The sequence below is a fragment of the Mus caroli genome, chromosome 1, assembly GCF_900094665.2.
Source record: "Mus caroli chromosome 1, CAROLI_EIJ_v1.1, whole genome shotgun sequence".
NCBI lineage: Eukaryota > Metazoa > Chordata > Mammalia > Rodentia > Muridae > Mus > Mus caroli.
Window position 1 is genome coordinate 143,223,204 of NC_034570.1, and position 24,541 is coordinate 143,247,744.

Genomic DNA, 24,541 nt, shown 5'->3' on the forward strand with positions numbered 1-24,541 from the left:
CTGTACTGGGGCATATAATCTTTGCAAGACCAAGGGGCCTCTCTTCCCAATGATGGCCGACTAGGCCATCTTCTGCTACATATGCAGCTAGAGATATGAGCTCTGGGGGGTACTGGTTAGTTCATATTGTTGTTCCACCTATAGGGTTGCAGACCCCTTCAGCTTATGGAGGCCATTCTTATTCAAACCACCAGAGAAGTGGAATCACTGTGTCAAAATGTATTCCGATAGTCTTTGATAAACATCGGCCAATTTATTTCCATAGAGTTCTGAGAATTGGCATAGACACAGAAGCTTGCTCTTCTTTTTTCTTTTTTTTGCTTTAGTGTTTTTTTTTTTTAATGAAAAATAGTGGTACAAAATTTCAATTTGATGTAAGAGCTGAGGCATAATTAAGAAGCAAATTTTTAATATCATCTCAGGAATTACAAGATTGTTAAATGATTCATTAACTTAGATATACAGAAATAAAGATACAAATATTAAGACAATTATTTTTTTCTGCAAACCAGTCAGATGCTAATGGGCATCCCCACAGACCAGATTTCTATCACTTGTGTACTGAACTGTAGCATTGTATTTTTTTTTTACAGGAATTTGAGTCCTAAAAATTTTTTTTCTATTTTTATGGAACTTCTCCCACTTGATCCTTGTTTTTGACATTAACTGCAATAAAAAGCAAACGCTGAGTAACAAAATGATATTTCACTTGATGTGTTCCAAAGGAACTAGATAAACAATTTAATATGTGTCCCTGGCACGTGAAAAGTGATGTGTTAATTTGTAGTTAACATGATATTGAAAGCATCATGAGAAGGAAAAACAGTTTTAGCTTTTTTGACAAATAAAATAAGTCAAAACCAACTATTATTTTTAAAGATGCAACTCTTTTATTAAAAAAATAAAAGATCAGAAACAGTTCTGACATTTCAAGTGGAATTAATAGGATTTCTAGTGCTATAAGGTGTATTTTTGGACTGTAGGTAACTGTGACTAACTTATCTTTAGGCAAGGGGTGGGGTGCAGGGGAGCAAAGTCATCCTTTCTCTGTAATGGTTGTAGTTAGACCTTTGTGAATTATCCACCTTCTATTATCTTCTTCTTCTTCTTCTTCTTCTTCTTCTTCTTCTTCTTCTTCTTCTTCTTCTTCTTCTTCTTCTTCTTCTTCTTCCTTTTTTGTTTTTTGGGGTTTTATTTTGGTTTTGTTTTTTTGAGACAGAGTTTCTTTGTATAGCCCTGGCTGTCCTGGAACTCACTCTGTAGACCAGGCTGGCCTCGAACTCAGAAATCTGCCTGCCTCTGCTTCCCAAGTGCTGGGATTAAAGGCGTGCGCCACCACTGCCTGGCTTTCTATTATCTTCTTGCAAATAACCTTAATTCATTACAGAATAGAAAACCTGATACACCTGAACAGTTTCCTCTTGAGGTCATACACAGTTAAACAGGTTCAAGGTTATATTTAGTTAGTACTTTGGCTAAATTACATAGAATCTGTTCCCCAAACCTATGTTATTGCTTAGTACTTTGTTATGTTTTGGAAAAACAAGTTGAACTACCCAAATCTGTCGCCAATAAAACTTCTCCATGCACATTATTTTTTTCTTTTTTATATTAGATATTTTCTTCATTTACATTTCAAATGCTATCCCCTTTCCCAGTTTCCTCTCTGAAAGTCCCCTATACCCACCCCCCACCCTGCTCCCCAACCCATCCACTCCCGCTTCCTGGCCCTGGCATTCTCCTATACTGGGATATATAATCTTCGAAAGACCAAGGGCCTCTCCTTGGCTTTTCAAAAATTGAAGTTAAAAATGTGAATTTCTACCACATCTTTTTCTGTAGTAAGATCTTAAATCTTAGATATCTGTTGCAGCAAATGTCAATGATTGTTTTATTTCAATTCGTAGTGAATTAGACACATAAATTAAGCTGACCAATATAATATATCCCTATAAGGCAAAAATGTAATAAAGGGGAAATGTATTCTGATGGCTAGCAAGCTAAATTCTGTCTCTCTTTTTATGTTTGGTTAAGCTTTTGATGAGGAATGAGGCCATTATATGATGGATACTTAGTAAATGACTTTTGCAGAGGGAACCTTAACTGGTAGGATGTTCTAATTTTTATGATGTAAATAAATACTTTCATACAAAGAGCTACAATGCAGCCTCTTGATGAAATGATTTTTTTCAGTATAGAATAAAGTTTATTCAGGGCATGGGGAGGGGAGTTGAGAGATTAGTAGAGACAGAGAAAGGGAGAGAGAGGGGGAGAGAGAGAGAGAGAGAGAGAGAGAGAGTAGAGGAGTAGAAGTTGGCTATGAGCACGTGGAGAGAAAGAGGGGGGAAGAGGACAGAGTGGGAGCAAGAAGGCAAAAGAGCAATGAGATGGTAATTAAAAATGCATAGTAAGGCAGGCATGGTGACCCCAGTACTTAGGCAAGAGGATGAGAGGTCCAGAGTATAGGGTTAGGGAAGTGGCTTCATGTTTCCTGTATGTGCATAGGACCCACCCATGTAAAAAGAGCTGGGCATGGTACCATGTGTGCCTATAACCCCAGTGCTATTGGGAGTGGAGCCAGTAGGATCACTGCAGAGTGCTGGTCACCAGCCCAACTCCAGGATCACTGAGATAACCTGTCTTAAAAGAATACGAAGGAGAATGATGGAGCCTGATACCTGTTAAGGAAAGTATTGGCTCAGAACCTCCAAGACAAAGTTCTCAGTACAAATGAGATGTATTCGTTTCAGATTGACAGAGGGCAGGGGAAAAGAGACAAAGACTGGAGATAGAGGATGAGGAAGAAGGGAACAAGGGAGAGGGAGGACCAAGGACTGCCTCTGGATAGTGAGGAGACAGTTTATATGACAGTTTATAAAGGTAAAACAGAAAACTGTATTAGGATGAGGTGTTTAATTTTAATTGGGAATGTAAATTAGGTGCACCAAAGGGAGGTTTTGATTGTTGGCCTTCCATTCTTTGATAGCTGGACCTTGGCAGTCAGCCTCGAGAGGAGGAAGTGGCCAAATAAGGGAGTAGACCTTGGTGGCTAGCTTGAGGAATGTAAACTAAGGGATTTTTATCAAGGCAGAGGGAATGGAGCTGGGGCAGGGCCAGCGGCAAGGCCTGCCAGAGCTATGCCTGCCACACTTGAGCTGGCCAGAGTCCCTTCAATACTTAATGTCCTCCTGCCCTCCGTGTGCACTCATGGCTGCATGCACTTTCCCCAAACACACGTGTATCATGCATATGACCAGACACATGTTACATGACAAGACTTTTCCTGGAGTGATGCTCCACATACATCTACTCACCTCAGATACGGAGCACGTGACAGACCAATGTACAAATATCACCAAAGCCCACTCCAGCACAGGTGACAAGTCACAAAAGCTGGGAGTTGTCCCTTCCAAATTATTCAGTGGATCTGAACCACCTCTTCCAGGCAGCTTAAGGGGTTGAGGTTCTGCTTCGCCCAGGCAGCTGTTTTGGTCTCCCAATCCTCTTTGCAGCTTGCCTTGTCTTCTGAGAGAATTCCCTGCAGCTAGTCTGAGAATGACTCCTAGCAGAATTATTGCTTACTCTGGCCTGGAGGTTCTCAGAGAATCTAATCAGTTTCAGGGACTTCCTGAAGATATTTTGAGTTGTTTATCTTCCAGCTTAAGAAGCTTCCCTAGAGGATGGAATGTTTCAATCTCAGTGGAAACATAATACACAATACATACACTCACACACATGCATATACATACACACAGAGAGAGAGACAGGCAGAGAGAAAGACAGACAGAGAGAGATTAATTCAAGGCCAGTGAGCACAACGGTACATATTTATAAATCCCAGAATTTGGGAAGTAGAGGAAGAGGGTCCGTAAATCATGATCGTTCTCAACTGCTTAAGGAAGTCAGAGCATAGGCTACATGAAATTTGTCTCAATCAGAGCAGAAACAGAAAACAAGAGTTCAAGGCTAGTTTAAACTACATTATAAAGCCTTGTCCCAAAACCCAAGTTCTCACCAGAACAGTGTTAACATGACTTTTGCTTTTACACATTTTAATCTTGCCAAACTCCTGATAATGTAGTATTCATTGGCTCCAACACAGCACTAGACCAGAAATTTCTGATTGTGATTATATTTCTTGGTCCTAAGAGCTTTTGAATGATTCTTACCATCTACTGGACTTTGAGGAAGTGACACACTGATATGTAGAAAGTTTATTCCAATTCTTGGGAGAAAACATCATATTAAGTTAGAATAAACTCTCCATTAACCATCTGCAATGCTCTACTGGGCAGGGCCACTTGAGGCTTGTTTCTGGTAAGTTCTGCTTTGCCACCAGCAACAGGGGTGGGAGGAGGTTATCCTGGTGAGTGCAGCCTGCAAGTTTCTGTTAGTTCCTCATTAAAAGCAAGTAGGAGAAATGTGCTCATTTATTTTGCAGAGCAAAACTCAATTCTGTACAACTTGGGCCAATTATAACCTTCCTCATCTGGGTCTGGCTTTCTTCCATTCCAGTCCATTTTCAACTTGGACAGGAACGGAAATGGCCAGTAACTTCATCAGCTCAAGGCAGGCCTACTTTCCAGATCCTTTAAACACATCCAAAACAAAAAGATCTTGGCATGGTGTGGCTAATGAACAGGACTTATTACCAATAAACTTTCGTTCTTCTGGAAGAATGAAACAGCTTCTTTTGTGTCCACCTCTCTTTGTGAAGCAAGCTGACTCTCTTTTTCTCTCTGGTTTTTTCCGTACCATCCTTTCTCCCAGGATACTATATGATTCATACTCCTCCTAAACTTTCCAAGTGTCTCATCCTGACACTACTCCTAGCAGTATTGACTTCAGTCTGTAGGGAGCCTCTTGAAGAACCCCACCCCACCCCCTACCATCCCCCAAGCCCCCCCCCACACGTGCCTTCATTAAAGAACTCTCGTAGACTGAAGCATTAGCAGAAGCCAATGCTCTAAGATCCCATAGCTAGCAGGTGGTGAATCTAAGGTGAATTAAGATGAATCTAAGACACTGTCTTAGGGTTTTACTGCCGTGAACAGACACCATGACCAAGGCAACTCTTATTAAAAAAAAAAAAAAAAAAAAAAAAACAACATTTAATTGGGCCTGGCTTACAGGTTCAGAAGTTTAGTCCAGTATCATCAAGGCAGGAGTATGGCAGTGTTCAGGGAGGCATGGTGCAGGAGGAGCTGAGAGTTCTAAATCTTCATCTGAAGGCCGCTAGCAGATACTGGTTTCCAGGCAGCTAGAATGAGGGTCTTAAAGCCCACACCCATAAGACCACACCTACTCCAACAGGGCCACACCTTCTAATAATGCCACTCCCTGGGCTGAGCATCTACAAACCATCACAGACTCAAATCTCCCAAGTCCCAGTTTGTGATCCTTCAACCTTATCATAGGGGGTGCTTGGGTTAGTAGTCAGGTGAACTGTTCCACACTCTGAAAGGCGTATCACAGAAGTGGATGAAGGTGAGGTACCTGATGCATGGTGCCGACATCACTACCAGAAATGCACCATAAATGAGTAGGCATGCATAAATACTTAGAACCTTGAGTACCCAGGGAGCATCGTGTGCTTCACAGGAGTCTTGTGAAACTTTCCAGTCGGCCCCCTGAGCCTGCATCTCCTACAGTATGTTTTTAAAATGCCTTTCAAAGCTTCTACATACTTTAAAGTATATTGGAATTTTTTAATCATTGTCTTTATGATTGGTACTGCTGGACTAGAGGTCCTCTGCAAGATTTTACCTACCACACGGGCTAAGCCTGTGCCATATCATTTATTAACTCTCCATCATTTACCTTAATGCCTGGGTCACAGCAGCTGCTCGATGAGTTATTTGTTGAATAGACAATTAAGTTTGGATGGGAAACAAATTGAGTCACACCAACGTTACTGAAAACCAATGAGAAGACAGGTTGAATTGTGTTCTCACACTGGAGAAAATGCTAAAGCAGGGGGTGGGGTCCCCCAAAGGTGCAGAGCTCTGAAAAAAAACCCAGATGTATATGTGGAAATAATGTATGTTTCAAAAATGTTAACCAAGTGTAACATAGTCATTTCAATGCTAGCCAATACTGGCTGATGCTTTCTTGTTGCTAGGCATTACTCTAAGTACTTCATAGTTTCACCTTACTTAATGATATGAGGAAGAACCTCTGGGGTAGATAATACTGTCTGTTCCTGTTTCAGAGCTCAGGAAAGAGACATAGCAAGGTCAGGCCAGGCGAGACACCTATAATAATAAGAAGCCAAGGAAAGGCTTGAACACAGAGGGTGTGGACCAGAACACGTATCCATACTTGCCTGCTCTGGCCCCTATTTTTTAATATTAGTCCTTCATATTTAATCATAAGCTAATATCTACTATACTTTGTGAAAGTATTAAATCAACAGAAATGAAATAAAATGGTTCCTGCTATTAGAGCCCCTCTATATTTTAAGTGCAAGTTAATTTCTTGAGTTCATTTAGAAATTTCTAATTCACGGTAATAAAAGTGGCAACACTGGAGATTTCTATTGCCCTGTGATGGCCTAGAGGGTCCAGATGCCTGGATAATGATGCCTTCAGATGAGAGGACATGGTCTCTCTACTTGCTCTTTTCCAGGGCTTCTACAAGCGGACCCCCGACTACCTTCAGATTAGAGAATGGAAGAGGATGGGCTGCTTCCCTGTCCCCATGGTCCACTCCACCTTCCTGATTGACCTCAGGAAAGAGGCCTCTGACAAGCTGGCTTTCTACCCCCCACACCAGGACTACACCTGGACCTTTGATGACATCATCGTTTTTGCCTTCTCCAGCAGGCAAGCAGGTACTGTCTATGCTGGGCTGTGGGCTGCCATAGAACACTGCAAGTGACCCACTTCTGCATACTGTGTTTATTTTAAAACACACCTAACTCAATTTCAACTCTGTTAGAGGCAATGAGGTGCTTGTAGTAACCATGCCAGAATCCTCTGTGTTGCTGTCCCCGGCCACCAAAGATCTCAAGAGTCAGGGCTGGCAGCCATACAGGACTCTAATCCTGTTTAGTGAGGATCTAAGTTGATGAAAAAGATAAAGATACTTGGGTCCTTGAAAATCTCACTGACTCTCTAGAGCTAATGATATTGTTGTTGCTAATTACAAGAATTCTATTGTTAAATTGGAACCTAGAACAACACCGGTAAAGTCCCCAGGTTTCACAAATGGAACTGTTTCTTCTCAGAAATAATCTGTGCCACTGTAGTGCCTCTGCCCCACAGTTCTTAACAGCCCAGATTCTTTCCTCATTACTATTCCATAATTCAGGAAGCATTATCCTTAGTTGTAGGATTCAAGATACCCCACCACCCAGGATGCATCCATCCATCCTACATTGACTTGTGGGGCTCTTCCCCTGTCAGAATCCAGCCCAGCCCAGCCCAGCCCAGTCCAGAAGTTGAACTCAGCACTTCTGTGCAAGTCTCCTCAGTGAGAACTTAGCAAGAGGTCTCTGCCTAACTGGGAGGGCTCAGGATGTCATTGGTATTCTGAGCAGTTGAGAGAAAACCCAACTCTCTCGCTGCTGAGAACAGATATTGGAGGTAATCAGCAGTCTCAGCCTCCGTGTGTGTGCAAAGAGAGGCAAAGCCAGACTTAGGTACCCGGTGAGTTACTAGACAACCGTTGCCACTGGAGTTTGTGAGCTTCTTGACAAAGCCACATCAATAGGAAGGAAAGGGGTTTTGATTTGGTTTGCTTTTTCTTTTTTTCTCTCTTTCCTTCCTCCCATTCCAGGTCAGGAGGATTCATGGTGTTACTAAGGCAAACTCACAGGCCCTCCTGATAGCCCTCGGGCCTATTAGCAATGTATCACTTGGCCTCTAACAAAATGGGTTTAGAAACCAAGAAGATGGTGAAATATGGCTAAGTTATGGTGAAAATGACTTTCCAAAGCTCCCTGGTAGCTTGCTAGAGGACGAGAATATTGATACCAAATCCAAACTGTGACTTGCACATAAAGTCACAGATGTTCCACTCACTTGTGTGTGCACATTTGAAAAGAAGAGTATTTTGTAGAAATGGTAAGGCTGGTGTCCACGTTTGGTTGAATGATTTAGACTGCTTGGCCAAGCATAGGCATTTAGAGGCCTTATGTTAAGGAAAGGGCGGGCACTCCTCATATGGTCTGCAAGTTGGCACGAAGGTCCTTGTGTCCATGTTAATAGGAGCTGCTTCTCGATGTGTGATTTGCTGTGACATCTCCAGGGCCAGAAACAGAAGCAGGGCCTTCCTGTTCCAGCAAGTTCTGCCAAGCCTTTGCTTCAGATTCTGAAAAAAAAAAAAAAAAAAAAGGATATTTTAAGAAACTAAACTGTTAATGAGTATGGTGATCGTCAGTTCCTAACAGAGATCTCCTTTATACCCATGGCACAAGGCGTCTTTGTGACCCAGGAATTAAATGAGGATATATCTATTTTAAACTAACACACAGGTGTTAGGCCTGAAAGATGGTTGTAGGCTATGCTGGAACTTTTTCATCTTTGCTGTTTGTACAGTCTGTTCACCACAAATGTATGCATTATTTGTCAGGTTTCCCAGACGTATTTCTGAGACATTAAAAGCAGATATAGATGCCCAAGACTGTTAGCAAATCATCTGAGGGAAACAAGAGGCAGAAAAGGAAAGAGGCACTGTAACTGTGCCCAGCACTGTGTTAGAGTCTATAGTCATTGGGAAGTTCAGATCTTTTGCTGTGGACATAGTAAGTTTTTAAGAGCTATGAACACCGAGGAGCAGAGTAGTTGTTATAGAAGAGTCTCAGTGGCAATAATGAGGACAAGGGCAAGGATTCACACACACACACACACACACACACACACACACACACACACACGCACACACACACACACACTGTAACTAGTGAGCATTGTTCTGTATCATAGCCACAGGAGCCCTCTTCTGTACTAGCCAAGAATCTTCCAAATAATTCATCCACTGCAAACAAAATAAAAAATGTGAGTGATGGGCAAGCAGATGCAGATGATGCAGGCCTCTGTCTGCATCACTTGTGCTGGTCCTAAGTGCCTCCCAGGATAGATGGCACCCCAGGAACTAACGGCCTTGAGACTAAGCTGTAAGATCCAGGAGGAAAGAGAAGTTGGAGCTGGCCCTCGGGGACGGAGATTTGGTACTAATGACTTTCTGCGTGGCCCTGGACCAGTCACAGCCTGTGTCTGATGTCTCATCACAGGTATTATTTATCAGTCTTTGTGACTCACATGTATGTGAGCTCAGGAAAGCATTGGTGCCTTCATTAGGAAAACAAAGTACTTCCCTTGTAACACTCACCTCTCCTTCCCAGAGACTCACCAGAAACTGTTACTACAAGATATTCTCAGAGGCTTGATGTAATTATCAGTGCTTCTCCCTATTTTTATCATATCACCCATGCACGTAATTGAGAGTCCAGTGACCTAAGATTTATTAAAACGAACACTCCCAATGTGTCACTCCTGGGGATGGGTGCAGAAGCATAGTATTAGTATCTTTATTTCTAAGTAGCATGCATTCATCTTCTCTTGCTTGCTTTCTTTTCTTCTGCCTTATATTCCCCCTTCAAACTCAACTCTTCATTATAGAAGATAGTAAGTTAGTTCACTTCCCTTGGCCTTCTATGTGGAAGCACATTCTTCCTATCACCTTGTCCTCTGATGTAATTTAATATTCTGGGTGTTAGGGGTGGAACAAATAGGTTAGTAATTAAGATACATGTGGTGTTCCTGCAGAGGACTTGGTTTGGTTCCCAGCACACACATAGTGACTCACAACTGTGTACCTCCAGTTCTAAGAGGTCTGATGTCCTCTTCTGTCCTTCTTGAGCACCAGGCACACATGTGGTACATGGACATACATATGTGCACTCACAAGTACACACAAATAATAATAATTAAATATTTTTAAAAGACCTTCAGGTTTTTATTATAGTTACATGATCCTAAAACATTAAGAATACTATATTATAAATGTTCCCTTTATCAAACTTAGTAATAAGTGCTGTCCACTTTTGCAAGTTAGATGATTCCAAGATGTCTGTCTTGAATCTTCTGATGAACTCTAATCTCTGAGCTTCACAGCCATCAAACTGAGACTAAGTTGGCTTCTGTCATACATCACCTTTCTTGGGTCTTGAGTTTTTCTTGTGCATGGTGATCTTTCTTCTTCCCCCTCTTACTTTCCTCCTTCTCTTTGTCTTTCTCTTCATCATATAATAACTTTCTGAGAAAGCGTGGTGGGAGGTAAATGTTCCATAGATTTGCATTTCACATCTGGAAATGCCTTTCTTGTACCTGCTCAGCTGATGGATAGTTTGGCTAAGTATCATATCACCTTTTAATGGAAGCCTTGGGAAGTTAAATGGTAAAAGGGGGTGGGGTGGTGTCTGAGTATCATAGAGAGGCAACATAAACACTGTCTTTTTCATCCACGTTCTTAGTTCATTACAACTTGGTTAAAAAGTCACATTCTGGTTTGTATCCCCAGAAATAGTCACATGAGCAAACAGCACAACCAGTGAGTTCACTTAAACAAGTCAGAGGAGACAGCATCTGGAGAGACCAACCAGGATCAGTAAAGGTGGAGGACAAAGGTCCCTTTCTCTCCTTGTTCTTCTCTGTTAATGCCCTAAGACAGCTTCACTTGGCTTGGCAGATGTTAGAGCCGACTGCTGGAAATTTCATCTGCCCCAAATAAAGATGTCACTATGTAGATAATTTCCTCAGGAAAACACTGATGGTTGTAGCAATTAACAAACCAGAGGCTTTAGTGCACCGCCTGGAGCTTGGCAGGTTTGTCCTTGCAACTAAGGAAGCTGGGTTCGTGGCTGGGACTGTATGAGGCCATCTTGAGTCTTCTTTCTTAGCTGTCTAGCTGGACAGAGATGCTGTATAGTTCTCCCTGCCCACTGGTGGACTGGCGGAGACTAAGCCTGAATATAACAGAACTAAGACACCACTGGCATCGCCACACTGTAGATGCTTAATGAGTTTTGAGAGGAATGTGCTTTTTTGTCATTATTAATTTGTTCTTGAGAATTTTGTTCATTGGTCATCCTAAATCCATGCCAGTGCAGGAAAAATAAATAAAACCAAGAGGAACCATGGGAAATGATAAATTTCCTCTGTATCTTTTAAATATTTTGTTTTCCATGAGCTTGGCTTTAGCTTTAATAATCTGTTGTCTCTACAGGATCTTCCTGTGTGCTTTCATATCAAATATGGATTTCATTCCTTGTCCTCTTCTTATTTCCTGCATGTGGATTAGAGTGTTCCTTTCTGCTCTCTGGATGGAATTCCTTCTTCCTGTCTGATTGCTTCATGCCTTTACAGTGTCCATTTCAAGCCACAAATGTGCTTTTTTTCTTTAGAAAGAAAAGGTAATTTCCTCTGAACTGAAGAGTGGCCCAGAGTTTTTAAGAGCCCCCCCCACCAAATCAGTTTCAACTTTTTAATAAAAGAATATTGTAAAGCTCTATAGACGGCTCCCCAAAGAAGCCACTTGTTGGGCTTCAGCATTGAATTCATTTCAGCCCCAGGGAGTCTCCCTTTCTTGCCTAGTGTGTTTTTTGATTGGTTGACTCTGGTCTCTCACCTCTTCAGGCATCCAGATGTACCTGTGCAACAAGGAACACTATGGCTACCTGCCCATCCCTCTGAAGCCCCACCAGACACTGCAGGAGGACGTCGAGAACCTCATCCATGTACAGATAGAAGCAATGAGTGAGTGACCCAGGAGCCAGGGCAACCATGTCTAGCTCATTGTCACAGTAACCAGGCCAGCCATAGTCAACTGTGACCAGGCGTGACCAGGCGTGACCAGGCGTGACCAGGCGTGACCAGCCATGGCCAGCCCTGGATCTCTGCTTCTCAGTCTGACATTTCATAGCTACAACTATGTCTAGGCTGAAGCACAGACATTCATCTGCCCTTGAATTCTTAAATTTTTTCCATGAAATACATGAATTCCATGACAAGTTCAGCTGAACAATGCCGGTATTCACCTTTAATCCCAGCCCTCAGGAGGCAGAGGCAGGGAATCTCTGAGTTCAAGGCCAGCCTGGTCTACAGAGCAAGTTCCAGAACAGCCAGGGCTACAGAGAGAAACTCTATTTCAAAAACAAACAAATAAACAATCAACAACAACAAGAACAAGCCCAAATATGATAAAGTCATTGTTTTCAGGGAGCTTCCTATTTTGGTGGATAGCATGATCCATGAGTAAATATGTGTTCTACAATGCAGCAAATGCTGAAATAGTGCTGTGTAAAATGAATTGATATCGTATCTTTGCTACTTTCTAATTATATGACTCTGGGCCTGGGGTGGAGAAAGGTGCACGTATATGTGCTTGTGCATGCACGTGTGTGTGTGTGTGTGTACTAACACAAGAAGAGCAATTATAACTTTAACTTAATAATAGCTTATGATGTAACATATACAATGCTGAATACCATTTGTATACTCTCTCAATAATTGTCACAATAACTCCATGAAGGGGAACTACTAACCCCCAAATAAAGCTGAAGAAATTCAAATATAGGTGAGTCTATCATTCTACTGATGGCAGATTAAGTTTTGAATCACACGTGGCACCTCCAAATCCCATGGCCTCAACCACTGTGTTTCCAGTGCCACTGAGTATAGCACAATTTTGGGCTTGATATGCTTCATCATCAGTAACTAAACTTACTGGTGGCCAAAGAAGAGAAGCTAACTGACCCATTAATTCTGGAGAGTGTACTGGTGGTGGCTTCCCATAGGGAATCTTTTCTGTGTCTCACCACAGTGGAGGTGGGTAGGAGACAGTAGAAAGTGAAGCTGGAGCATGGCCAGGAGCACAGGCAGAGGACCTCTAGTGAAGCAGAGGACATTGGACTTTCCTTGAAGGGAAGGCATTTTGAAGGAATTTGAGCTAAGACATGAAGTTAGGTTGAAATGCAGATTTAGGGAGGTCACTCTAGGAAGAGAGGATAAATGAGTGGGTCACGGGTCAGTGGGTGCTGGTCTACACCAGAGCTGAAAGAATGTCACATGGCAGGTTAGGCAGAGGATGGTTAGAGTCTCAACTAAACCAGTAGCCACAGAAGTGGGAAAGACTTTTTTAAATGAAATAATAGAAATCAGGATGTAGACGTAAGAAGACGCAGCCAGAGTTGGCCACAGGTGAATGAGCAAGGATAGAGGTATGGGAAACCCTCCAGTGTCTGCACGGTGTAGGATAGAGGTATGGAAAACCCTCCAGTGTCTGCACGGTGTAGGATAGAGGTATGGAAAACCCTCCAGTGTCTGCACGGTGTAGGATAGAGGTATGGAAAACTCTCCAGTGTCTGCACGGTGTAGGATAGAGGTATGGAAAACCCTCCAGTGTCTGCACGGTGTGAGTTTTAAGTGGACTAAGGCTTTAAAAACAAAAGTTTGAAAGAGAAGCCCACAACTTTATTTTCCAACCCACCAAGTTGTCTGTGGGTACCCATTTCCCATTCTCTCCATCTATAGATTTCTCTTGTACCATATTAGTTCCAGGACACAGAATACTTCCCACTGCCTCCCGTATGATTGAGTGGAATGATAGATGAGCTAAGGACAGAAAAGGGTTAACTCACTGACAGCCCTTAAGAATCCATTTTATGAATCAATCTCTCTCTCTCTCTCTCTCTCTCCCCCTCTGTGTGTGTGTGTTTGTGTGCTTATGTGTGTGTATGTGTGTCTGTGTGCATGTGTCTGTGTGTTTATGTATGTGTGCACGTGTATATAGGTATGATTGAATCTGGAATTCACTGATTGGCTGTGGTGCCTGTCCAGTGAATCCACCTGTCTCTGCAGCTTTCCCCACCAGCCCTGAGTTCTAAGCATGCATTATCATGCCTGGCTTATACCTGGGTCTGGGATCCAAACTCAGGCTCTCATGCTTACATTGTGAGCCCTTTACCTACTGAGCCCTCACCCCAATAGCACATATATGCGGTTTCTATCTCTTTTCACATGTCTCAGGCCCTAGGGACAAAGTTATTTTGTTGCCTTGTTTCACAAACCCCTCACATAGTGCTCTGCATATGGTTGGGAGCAAAGAAATGTTTCCTGATCAGAATGAATTAGTAAGTGAATGGAGACTGTATTGACAAGAGCACTGAACCTAGAGCCCAAAAAGTCATCTTGAATCCAGGCTTTGTCACCTATGAGTAGAGAATAACATTAATTTTGGTTTTGTCCTTTTTTTTTTTTTTTGTAAAGTGAAGATAACTTTGAAGAACTGAGAGTAATGAATTCATATATATATATATATATATCAGCTTCATAAGATAGTAAAGTGTGACAATTATATATACACATACATAATGAAGTGTGATAGTTATATACAATATATAATAATGTATAACAATTATACATTACATATATAATTAGCTTCATTAATAGTCTCAATTACATATATGTAATCAGCTTTATAAAATATGAATTGAAGTGTGACAATTACTGTGACTCCATCTAGCTCTTTATGAACATGCTAACCCTCATGATAGCCATCACATGGCTTCCAGTCTCGACTCCCAAGCAGATGGCAGCTCCCAGAGTGACCGACTAGACCTGTGCTCACTTGTGTTCTTCCGCATGCCTGAGCGTGGGAAAAGTTCTCCTACACGTGGTCAATAGAGTTCTTAGTGACCATGGTTTACAAATGTGCACAGCCTCTCGTCTGGTCAGGTAGGCTTCATCTGAGAGGAGCCTGTGAGTTCTCCCTTCCACTCTGCTCTCCCTGTGCTCGGCCACTCAAGCAATGTATGTATGGCATTTGATTTAATCCTTGCATTTATTATTTCTGATAATAACTCTGTTAAGCGTTCTCATCTTCAACTTTACAGCACAGGGCATAGTTGAAATACTAAACCAATTGGATACTCACAGGCCACTCAGTGAGTCTAAAATTAAACTCACGGGGTTTTCACACAGACCTCTCCTTTGGTCTCCATGATTTGTTCTATTAAAGAAAAAGGGTTGATGGTTATAATGCAAAAATGTGGACTGAAGTCCCATGTTGGAAGGATAACACTCTGATAATGATGAAGTCATAGCTGTAAACTCTCTACATAGAAGTGAATGAGATATTAAACTACCCAAGATCTGGATTCCCATAGGCAGTAGAAATTAGCTACTGGCAGTGCAGTTGGGAAATGACTGAAGCATTAAAACATGTCATTTTTAATGAGCAGATGTGGGATGCATACCTGTGATATATGTCACTTCACAGAGGTATTAGGAAGTCAAAGCATTTTACAGCCAACACTCAATTTTCATAGGATCGCAGTTTAATTGAAGAGTCAGATCTAATATTTAAACGACACTAACAATACAGTGCGCTGTGAACTGGGTAGGTGCAAAGGCAACAGAAATTTAGAACAGAGAGAGGTTACTGTGGCCTGTGTGCTCACACCCAGCCCTGAGGCTTCTTCAGCTGATGTTGGGTAGAAGTGAGAGTCCTCAAATATGTACAGTGCATAATTTCCCGTAATAATGAATTCAGCAATGGGGAAATCAAGCAAAACCTTACACCATGAATTTATATTTTAACAGAGATATAGGTAATATATTAAGGAAGCAGTTGCATGAATCTTTGGGGGGTGAATTCCAAGCAGAAAGAACAATACATATAAAGACCACTAGAGAGAAGAAACCTTGGGAGTGGTCCAGGGCCAGGGGCCAACATGGTGAGGAACAAGGAGCTGGATAGAAGGAGATGAAGTCATGGATGAACGGATAGAAGGAGATGAAGTCATGGATGAACGCAGAACATACCAACCATGGCAAGGAATTTGAATTTTATCCTAAGAGCAACATGATCCCATAAGATGGTGTGATATGATTTTATGTATTTTAAAAGATCACTCAAGCTGTGGTATGGGTATTAGAGTATAAGGAATTACTACATAGCTCATGTTAAGAGATGTTAGTGGTTGAGATTTGAGCTGTAGCACGAAGGTAATGAGAAACAGACAGGCTTAAGGTACATTTTAATGGCAGAGCCCATTGTACTTATAGCAGCTTGGAGGCAGCCCATGAAGCAGAGGGAAAATTAAGAATGACTCTAGCATTGAGTCCATCATGTATGCTTGAAGTATTTATTTCAAGTTTGAATAGAGAGGCCAGGAGATAAGTGGATATGTGAATCTATGGGTTTAGGGAAGAGATTCACAGAGAAAGACATTTAAGACTCATAACACCAAAAGCCAAGAAACAATGTGACCTCATGTAGTCAGACAAAAGAGGACAGATCCCCAGAGTGGACTAACAGCCAGAAGGCTGGGAGGGAAAAGGGAGTTATGTTTTGAGAAAGAGCCAAATGACGTGAGGAAGCCAAGCAAAATGAGGGCAAATCAGTGATGCTCAGTAATGTCAGACTAGAACTCTGTACCAGCTACGGAAGCTGATGCCTGCAATCCTATCATTTCAGAGGCTGAGGCAGCAGCCTCGAGAGTTTCAGGCTGGCCTGAGCTGCATAGCAAGTTCCAGAGCAATCTAGAGTATAGAGTGAGACCCTGTCAAGAGAAGATTGGGAGAGAGAAAGAGAGCTCTGTTACCAATTTTGGTAAGAAGTACTTTAATGCAATGATAGGTACACAAGCTGATTAGAATGGCCCAAAGAGAAGAGAAAATGGAATCTTGATGGCAGGTGGATCAAGGAAATGGGCAGAGATGCTGGGAGTGCTTTGTTTTATTTGTATTTGTTTTGACTTGGTTTCTTAGTGTTGTCCATTTGCTTAAGGTAAGAGTCCTATAGTATGTCTGTGTGCTGATGGGAAGGATCCCAGATAAAGGGGAACTTGATCGTTTGGAACAGAAGGTATCTGTAAGATTGAAATTCTTGGGAAATTAGTAGTTGACATAGCCTTGGACAATCGTGTAAAACAGTAGTTCTCAACCTGTGGGTCACCACATATCAGATACATTGCTTCTTAGATGTTTATATTAAGATTCATAAGAGTAGAAAACTATAGTTATGAAATGGCAATGGAATAATTTTATAGCTGGGGATCATCACAGCATGATCCTCGACCATAAAATCAGGTCTCAGCATTAGGAAGGTTGAGACCCACTTCTCTAACGGTTGTGTTCAGTGGAAACAAGAATTGTCTTCCTTAACAAGTAGAAAAGCACAGAGCAGAGATGTGCGTGTGGTTAGGTTTGGGGGCTTGCGGGGGGTGGGGGGAGCAAAAACCTAATTGGATTCTGTATATTTTCTTGGACTTGGAAAATCTGTTGGTAATTCCAGAAAAATCAGGGCATAAAACAGATCTCTGAAACACTGGGAAGCGAATTTACTGTTGGAGCTCTGTCTGATGGGGTCATTTGCCAATTTGGTATTACGATTTGTCACTTTGAAGTGACTCACATGGTGAATTTGTATGGTGTGTCTCCTGCCATGGTCTTTTGGGTGCTGAGTGAGTGCTCAGTCGGGTATAACCAGCTTTACGGTCTTGTAAAACAAATATCAATGGTAGAAAATGAAGAATGTTTATAAGGGAATGGCTACAGTGGTAAGCGAGGTAAGGAGTTTGAGTAGAGTAGATATGAGTCATAACAATAAGGTCCTAACTCCTTTACCACACTGAGATATATGGAGAATTTGGACAAGTGCTTCCTGTGAGAGAGCGGGAGGCTGAATCTTGTTAAGGTGATTGTTAGTTTCATGAATTTCCTGAGACTTGCTAGTTGTTTACTTCCTGAGTCCCAAGAACCTCCCTCCTGGATAGAATGTTTTAGTTCAGAGGAAACTGCCACACAGCAATCACTATCAGTTCTGTTTGTGTGACCGTGGGTGTCTCTGTGTCTATGTAGTATGTGGATCACATGCATATGTATGCCCCTACATGTGGATGCCAGGAGTTGATATTGTGTGTCATTCACTGCTGTCCACAGCATCTCATGCTAAAATCTGAGCTTGCTGGTTGGCTGAACTGGCTAGCCAATGAGTTCTGGGTGTCTGTCTGTCTCTCCCACTCTGCCTCAGGAGTTACAGACGTGCACAACTGCACCTGGATTTTACATAGGTGAATTTAGGTCTCCATGCTGGTGTAGCAAACACTATACTAAGATATCTCCCCAGCCTCACTGATAGTTCTTCAAGCACTTCAGCAACCAGTTCTTACTTAAAAATTTTGTCATCTTATCATATGAAGGGAAATCAAATGAATACTTGAATTTATATAAGACTAATAAACCTTCAAGACCTTCTCAGGTTCTTTACCAAAAGTATTCCCAAGTATGAGAGTAAATAGAATATGAAGGTGGGTTTTTTTTAAAGCATCAAAGTAACTTATAAAAATGTGTTACTTGATACAACATCCCTCCTACCTGAAATCTTTTATTATTCTTGTAATCTTATAATACACTGAGAGATACATGTATTATCCCAAACTTACATATAAATAAACAGATCTCCAAGGCCTTCTAGGCCAAGGGTTGGGTTCATGGGTCTGACTCCTGAGCCTTTTCTCAGCCGCCACTCTACACTACCCCCATCATATTCTTAGAGTAAGTGTTAATGGAAGAAATATTTCCACGTGCAAATGGACAGGTGTTCTGACGCCATCGCTCTGACCATTAGGACCCCTGTGAAGCTGCTCAGTCCTGAGGAACTTCAGAACTATGGTCCCCTACCCTGACTGTCAAGCATGGCTCTCAGCCCTAGAGACTGGAGTGGCGGTAGAATTCTATTTCCGGACCCTTTCTCTGACAAAGCACTCGGTTTCTTCTGTTTTTCAGTTGACCATCCTCCAATGGAGCCTTCCCAGTTTGTGTCAGTTGTCCCTAAGTATCCAGACAAGATGGGATTTGATGAGGTAGGCAAGTCTCTCTCTCTCTCTCTCTCTTATCTCTCTCTGTTTCTCTCTATTTCTGTCTATTTCTGTCTCTATCCCTCTGTCTCTGTGTGTGTACTCTTGCCCTTATGTGCACATGTGTGTGCTTATATGCACATGTGTACAGAGACTTCTGTGTTTATGTTGGAACAGAAGGTGGAACATCTGTCTGAGAGCAAGCAGGCAAGCTTGGCAACTGGAAAGACCCTGAGGACTTGGGTTGGTTGTCATTCTGTTTTCTGGTCTTTACAAAGGAGAATCATAAAAAATGAACCAGAAAGAATTATTTGGCAAGGAATATAAATTTGCTATATATTTTATCAAACTTCTTATTGAGGTTCAAGGGTAAGGTAAGGAGAATATATGTTTTAGGCTCTGGAGGACATCAACTTTATTCTGCTAGAGCTGAGTGGATAGAAACTATTCTAGAATATTCTATGTTTTTGTTTAATTTCTGCTTTTCTTCCATGGAAAAAGGTTGGAGGGCAGAGTTGAAAGGACTAATGAAGAGAAAAGCATGTACTAAAATTTTGTCTTTCAAGAAACTATGCAGTTTTGCCTACAAAACTATGCAGGCAAAAACTTTAGCGTAGTTTTCCTAGGGCCATATCTACTGTATAGTTGTAAGTATATAAATAACAAAGCAGAGGTGGGCTTTTAGCTCAGTGGTAGAGCATCTTCTTAGGATAAGTGGAGCCCTGGGGTCAATTCCTAGCAACACAATGAAAAGGGGAGGAGAGAGAGGGGGTTAGAGGGAGAGAGGGAAGGGGGAGGGGCAGAGGGGAAAGAAGAGGGAGGGAGAGGGAGAGAGAGGTGTACAGTAAAGAGAGGAAGGAAGGGAAAGAGGGATGGAGGAAGGCAGAAGGGAATGGAGGAGGCAGAAGGAGAAGGGAGACAGGAAGAAAGGAAGAGAGGGAGGGAGGGAAGGAAGAAAGGAGAGAGTTAAGGAAAGAGGAGAGAAGGTAGAAAGAGAGGAAGGAAGGAAAGAAAGAAAGAGAATAATATAAAGAGGTGGTTTTCTTGGTAGTGTGTAAAACAGATGGTTGCCAGGGCCAGAACTGTGAGTCTGTTCCACGAGCCCTTCATGGCCCCTTATGTGGTTGCTGGTCAGTGCTGAGGAGTTTTGGGGTCTAGAGCTGTGACCTGCCAGGAGTCCACACACTGGGACAGAATTCTTCCAGGGCTTCTGGATTTAAGCCAAGCATTGTGCTTTGAGCTCAGTAAGCTTTTTGGAAGAAAATGCCTTATCACATTGGAACATTAACATCTGTGTCTCCAAATCATATTCATCCCAAGGAGCTGATGGACCTAGGAGTTGGGGATCTCTGCTATAAAACTGACTTGAAGCTAGACTTCCAAATGCAGGAAATGGGTAGTTCATAAATACCAAGTAGAGGTTATGCCATTTTCACAGAAGGCAGAAAAAGGAGAGATGAATTTAAATGTAGCACAAAGTATAAATAGACCCTATTGAGTCTATTCCTATTTACTAAAAATAGGAAATAGTTTTCAAAACTGACCGGTGCTACAAGGGTGGGCTCACCAGTGGTGGGTCCTTGCTGCGGGGCGGGGCCTCCCACACAGCTTCCTCTTGCCAAGCACAGTTCTCCTTCCTGGAGACGGTGGCCTCTCATCATTTTCTAGGAAAGGGGGCCAAGTGTCTTTCAGTATCTTCCTTTTTCCTCCTGGCATCACTTTTCTGTGAGGACCAGATCACAGTAAATGAAACAAAGACAGGCCGGACCGGCTTGCTCCTCCTCCGGCAGGACCGTGGTGTTAGTGCCCTAGAAAGTGAGGCAGCCTGGGACTTCGCTTTCCACAGCCCGGGATAATCATCTCTCTGTCTGCAGCAGACATGGGCTGTGGAAAAGAGGTGTCAGAGGTCTTTTCCGCCCTCCAATCCTGTGACCTGGTTGCTAGCGTCTGGCTGTATTTGGCACTCAGTTCTTTGCTCTGTTTACTAAGTATGAGCGAGCCGTCTGTGTTTTCCCTTCATGGCTACTGAGTTTATTGCCCTTGTCCTGGCAGGGCCCAGGGCAGGACTATTATTTACTGAAAGCTTCCTCGACTGGAGGCCTCTGGTTTGCAGGGGACTTTTTGGATGCTTCTCTATTTATTTTGTTTTGTTTTGCTTTGTCTCCTTGAGTGACCTCAGATGGCTCTATGGATGCGAGAAGGATATGCCGTTTCCTTCCTATGTCTGTAAAACCGGGCAATGGAACATAGTCCTTGACAGTTAGGATTCTAAAGACGGAGAAAATGAAAGAAGACGGCGCATGCTTTAAGCTGCATAGTCCCAAATATACATCACACAGAAATTATGGTGGATTTTTTTTGTTTTATTAATAACTATCCAGTTAAGTAAGAGGTTATCAAATCCTACTGAGTGTCTTCCCTGCCCAGCATCTCCCAGGATGATGCACAGAACATTCTGTTGCTCCCAGGACTCTATATGTGAACAGAGATGAGAATCTCTTACAGGGGAGAGTTGAAAGTTTAGTATAACTTCTGATGCTGCTAAAGCATATTTTTAAAATTATACTTAAAATTATAAAAATAGTTTTAATAAAATTAAAACTATTGAGCCAAAGCTCAGTGTAGTATAGTTTGGGCCTCAGCCTGGTTGCATGCTAAGATTTCTGTACAGGTCTCATAACATGAAGCCAACTTTACTATAGACCACTATGCACAAATTTTCATAGGTACAGGGCTTGAGGGGTGGGTTTGCTCAAACCCCTCCTTTTCCAAACAGCAGAGCTAACTACACAGAGACAATAAATACTGTCCGCAGAGTCACCTCGACAGTCAGGAGGCAACGAGTGTCCTCTGCCCTGTTCCTGTAGGTTTCTCCTTCACTGGGAGGTAGATTCCTGCTGGCTGTTAACATCTCCCAATAGTTTAATATTCAAAACCAGCTCATCAGTGCTTGCAGCCAGAGGCCTTTATTCAAAAGCTAACTTATGTACTGGTAAGACAGTCTGGTGGCTGAAAGCACTTGCTGTCAAGCTAGAAGACTGTCGATTGTCCTCTGACCTTCTCGACACTCACAGCAATGCAGTTACACTGTACACACTAAATAAGTAAGTAAGTAAATAAATAAATAAATAAAACGCTAATTTCCCTGCAGCAGTCAGTCTTCATGAGGCTTTAGTTACCTTATGATGTCTATATGTTAGTGTTGCTATCATCCAGGCATTTCAGGCCAGGGTAAAGGGTACAGGCAGACTTGGCCCTTGCTCAGAAAGCCCGAATGCACATCCATCCGTATTCACAAGCCAGCAGGTGCCCTCTGTTGAGCACTCAAAAAAAATCTCATACCAAAATCATGTTTTGTGCTACTCTCTCCTCGGTCAAGGGTAACAACCAGGGAACTGGGCCCTTTTCTTCAATGCCTTTATCCTTTTAGATTTAGGAGTTGAAGAATTCTGGCAAAAAAAAAAAAAAAAAAAAAAAAAAAAAGCTTGTGAGACAGAGATCTTGACGTTCATACTGGACACATGAAGACTCAGATCTTTCTTAGTTTTTGAAAGCTGTAAAGCTTACCTAGTGGGTGTGAATTGTGACAATACCAAGCATAGTACTTGTGCAGTAGAGCCACAGTGGTCCCCATTCCAGGATGAGGAGACTGAGACATGGAAGCAACAGGCCTTAGGCAGACAGCAAGCGGCAGTACTGAACCTGATGTACGTGGATGCATTTAGTCATTTGGCTTGATTAAGCCATTTAGCAAAACACAGCTCCCCTTCTGAGCCGTGTACGTGCATTTTAATTCACCTTTGGCCTTTGGGGTGATCATTTTTTGAACTTTATTTGCTCAAGACAATAGAGAATGTGACCATTGGTGACTATCAGGTTAGGCCATTGCTGATGGTTTTATCTAGAAAGCAGCTCGGTTCTGATAAATAGGTACCGGCCTGTGAGCCCAATAAGGAAGACAAAGCCACAGCTTTCTTCCCACCCCTTACCCCTCTGGTCCTCACATCCGTTTTGCTAAGCTTTTCAACCAACCCAAAATAACCCCGAGCTACTCGTGTTTCTTTGCCCTTTTGTATCCTGCATTAGATTTTCATGATCAACCTCAAACGCAGGAAGGACAGGCGGGACAGGATGCTGCGCACGCTCTACGAACAGGAGATCGAGGTCAAGATTGTCGAGGCCGTGGATGGGAAGTGAGTCAGTCCTCTGCCCGCCCCCTTGCAGGTGTGGTTGGAGCAGGGTGATGCCTTGTCCAACTAAGAAGGAGTCCTGGAGGGAGGGACCTCTGAGGTTCTTACCATGGAGGATAGACCTGTGAAAGAGATGCGCACAGGAGCAGTGATGTTAGTTTCAGTCTGGAACGTGGCCCTGAGACACACTTCCCACCGGTGACCTCTGTGCCTCACACTGTGAGACCTGATCCTCCAGTCTCTGGCCATCCTCAGAGCTGTGATTGTTTCTCATGTAATAGAGGGAATGTGTTTGAAACCATGTTCAGGTCTGCAGAAAACAAACAAATAACAGATAATGGTCTGCATGTCCTGTGGTGTGAGACATCTAGATTCCTCCTGGTCTGACCACAGGGGCCAATTTTCCTGGAGATGTGACAGTAAAATCATACATACCTAGAACTGACTATAACCCAGGCTAGCCTTGAACTTGTAATTCTCCTGCCTCGGCCTCCAGAGTAATGGGATTCACAGGTATGTCTCTAAGCCTTTGGTCTATGTTGAGCTAAGTGTTTGGGATTCCCCTCTCATTTACAAATGGGTCATCTGGCTTCCCCTGTACCACTTATTTGAAAACTACTACACTTTGCCCTATGAATTCTAGGAACCTTTGTCAAAAATCAGTTGACCATAAATGCAAGAGAATGCCCCCGACCTCTTAGTTTCCTTAAGTTAATTTATAGATCTATCCTTATGTCAGTAGCGCATTGACTTAATGGCAGTGGCTTTCTGTATAAGGAGACATGAGTCCTGCACCTTTGTCACTTGTTTGGAAGGCTGGTTTGCCTAGCATAGGTGCTTGGTGTCCTGTGAACATTACTATTATCTTGACAGTTTACACATAGATTTAAACACACACACACCCTCACACGCACACACACACACACACCCTCACACACGCACACACATACCAGCTTGGGTGTTGATAGGAGCTGCACTGAACTACAGGTCAGTTGAAGAAGTGCCAAGAATCATAACAAGTCACTTCACTTAATAGTATACATCAATTGTTTGAGTGAGGCTTTGTTGCTTTTAGTTTTCAAGTCTTTTGTTTACATTGTTAAATTTATTCTTTGGCATTTGTTGATACCATGGTAATAGAATTATTTCCTTAATTTATTGTTTTTAGTATTTATTGCCAATGTGTAAAGATACTATAGGTGTGTATACTGATCATATATTCTGCAGCCTTAGTTATCAATTTTAGTTGTGTGGTGAGCATGTGTGTGTGTGTGTGTGTGTGTGTGTGCATGCATTGCTTTGGTTCTTCTGTAGGCAAGATCTTGTCATTTATAATTGGGGGAAGCGTTATTTCCTCTTTTGCAATTTAGATAGCACTTATTTCCCTGTCTTGCCTTATGACCCGGCCTGGATATTACCTTGAACACAACATTCAAAGGACATGATGAAATCAGAAATTTTTGTCTTTTCCTGATCTCAGAGAGAA

At 42.3% G+C, this 24,541-nt stretch overlaps 1 protein-coding gene across 1 annotated transcript in view; it reads left to right on the forward strand.

The window, feature by feature from the left end:
• The window catches only part of Colgalt2 (collagen beta(1-O)galactosyltransferase 2), a 106,758-nt gene that overhangs the window by 72,825 nt on the left and 9,392 nt on the right, over positions 1-24,541 (forward strand). Inside the window, exons 5-8 of the mRNA XM_021167369.2 lie at positions 6,628-6,832; positions 11,640-11,759; positions 18,795-18,871; positions 22,952-23,058. Of these exons, the coding sequence (XP_021023028.1) occupies positions 6,628-6,832; positions 11,640-11,759; positions 18,795-18,871; positions 22,952-23,058 (509 nt within the window). The remainder of the gene's footprint in view (positions 1-6,627; positions 6,833-11,639; positions 11,760-18,794; positions 18,872-22,951; positions 23,059-24,541) is intronic.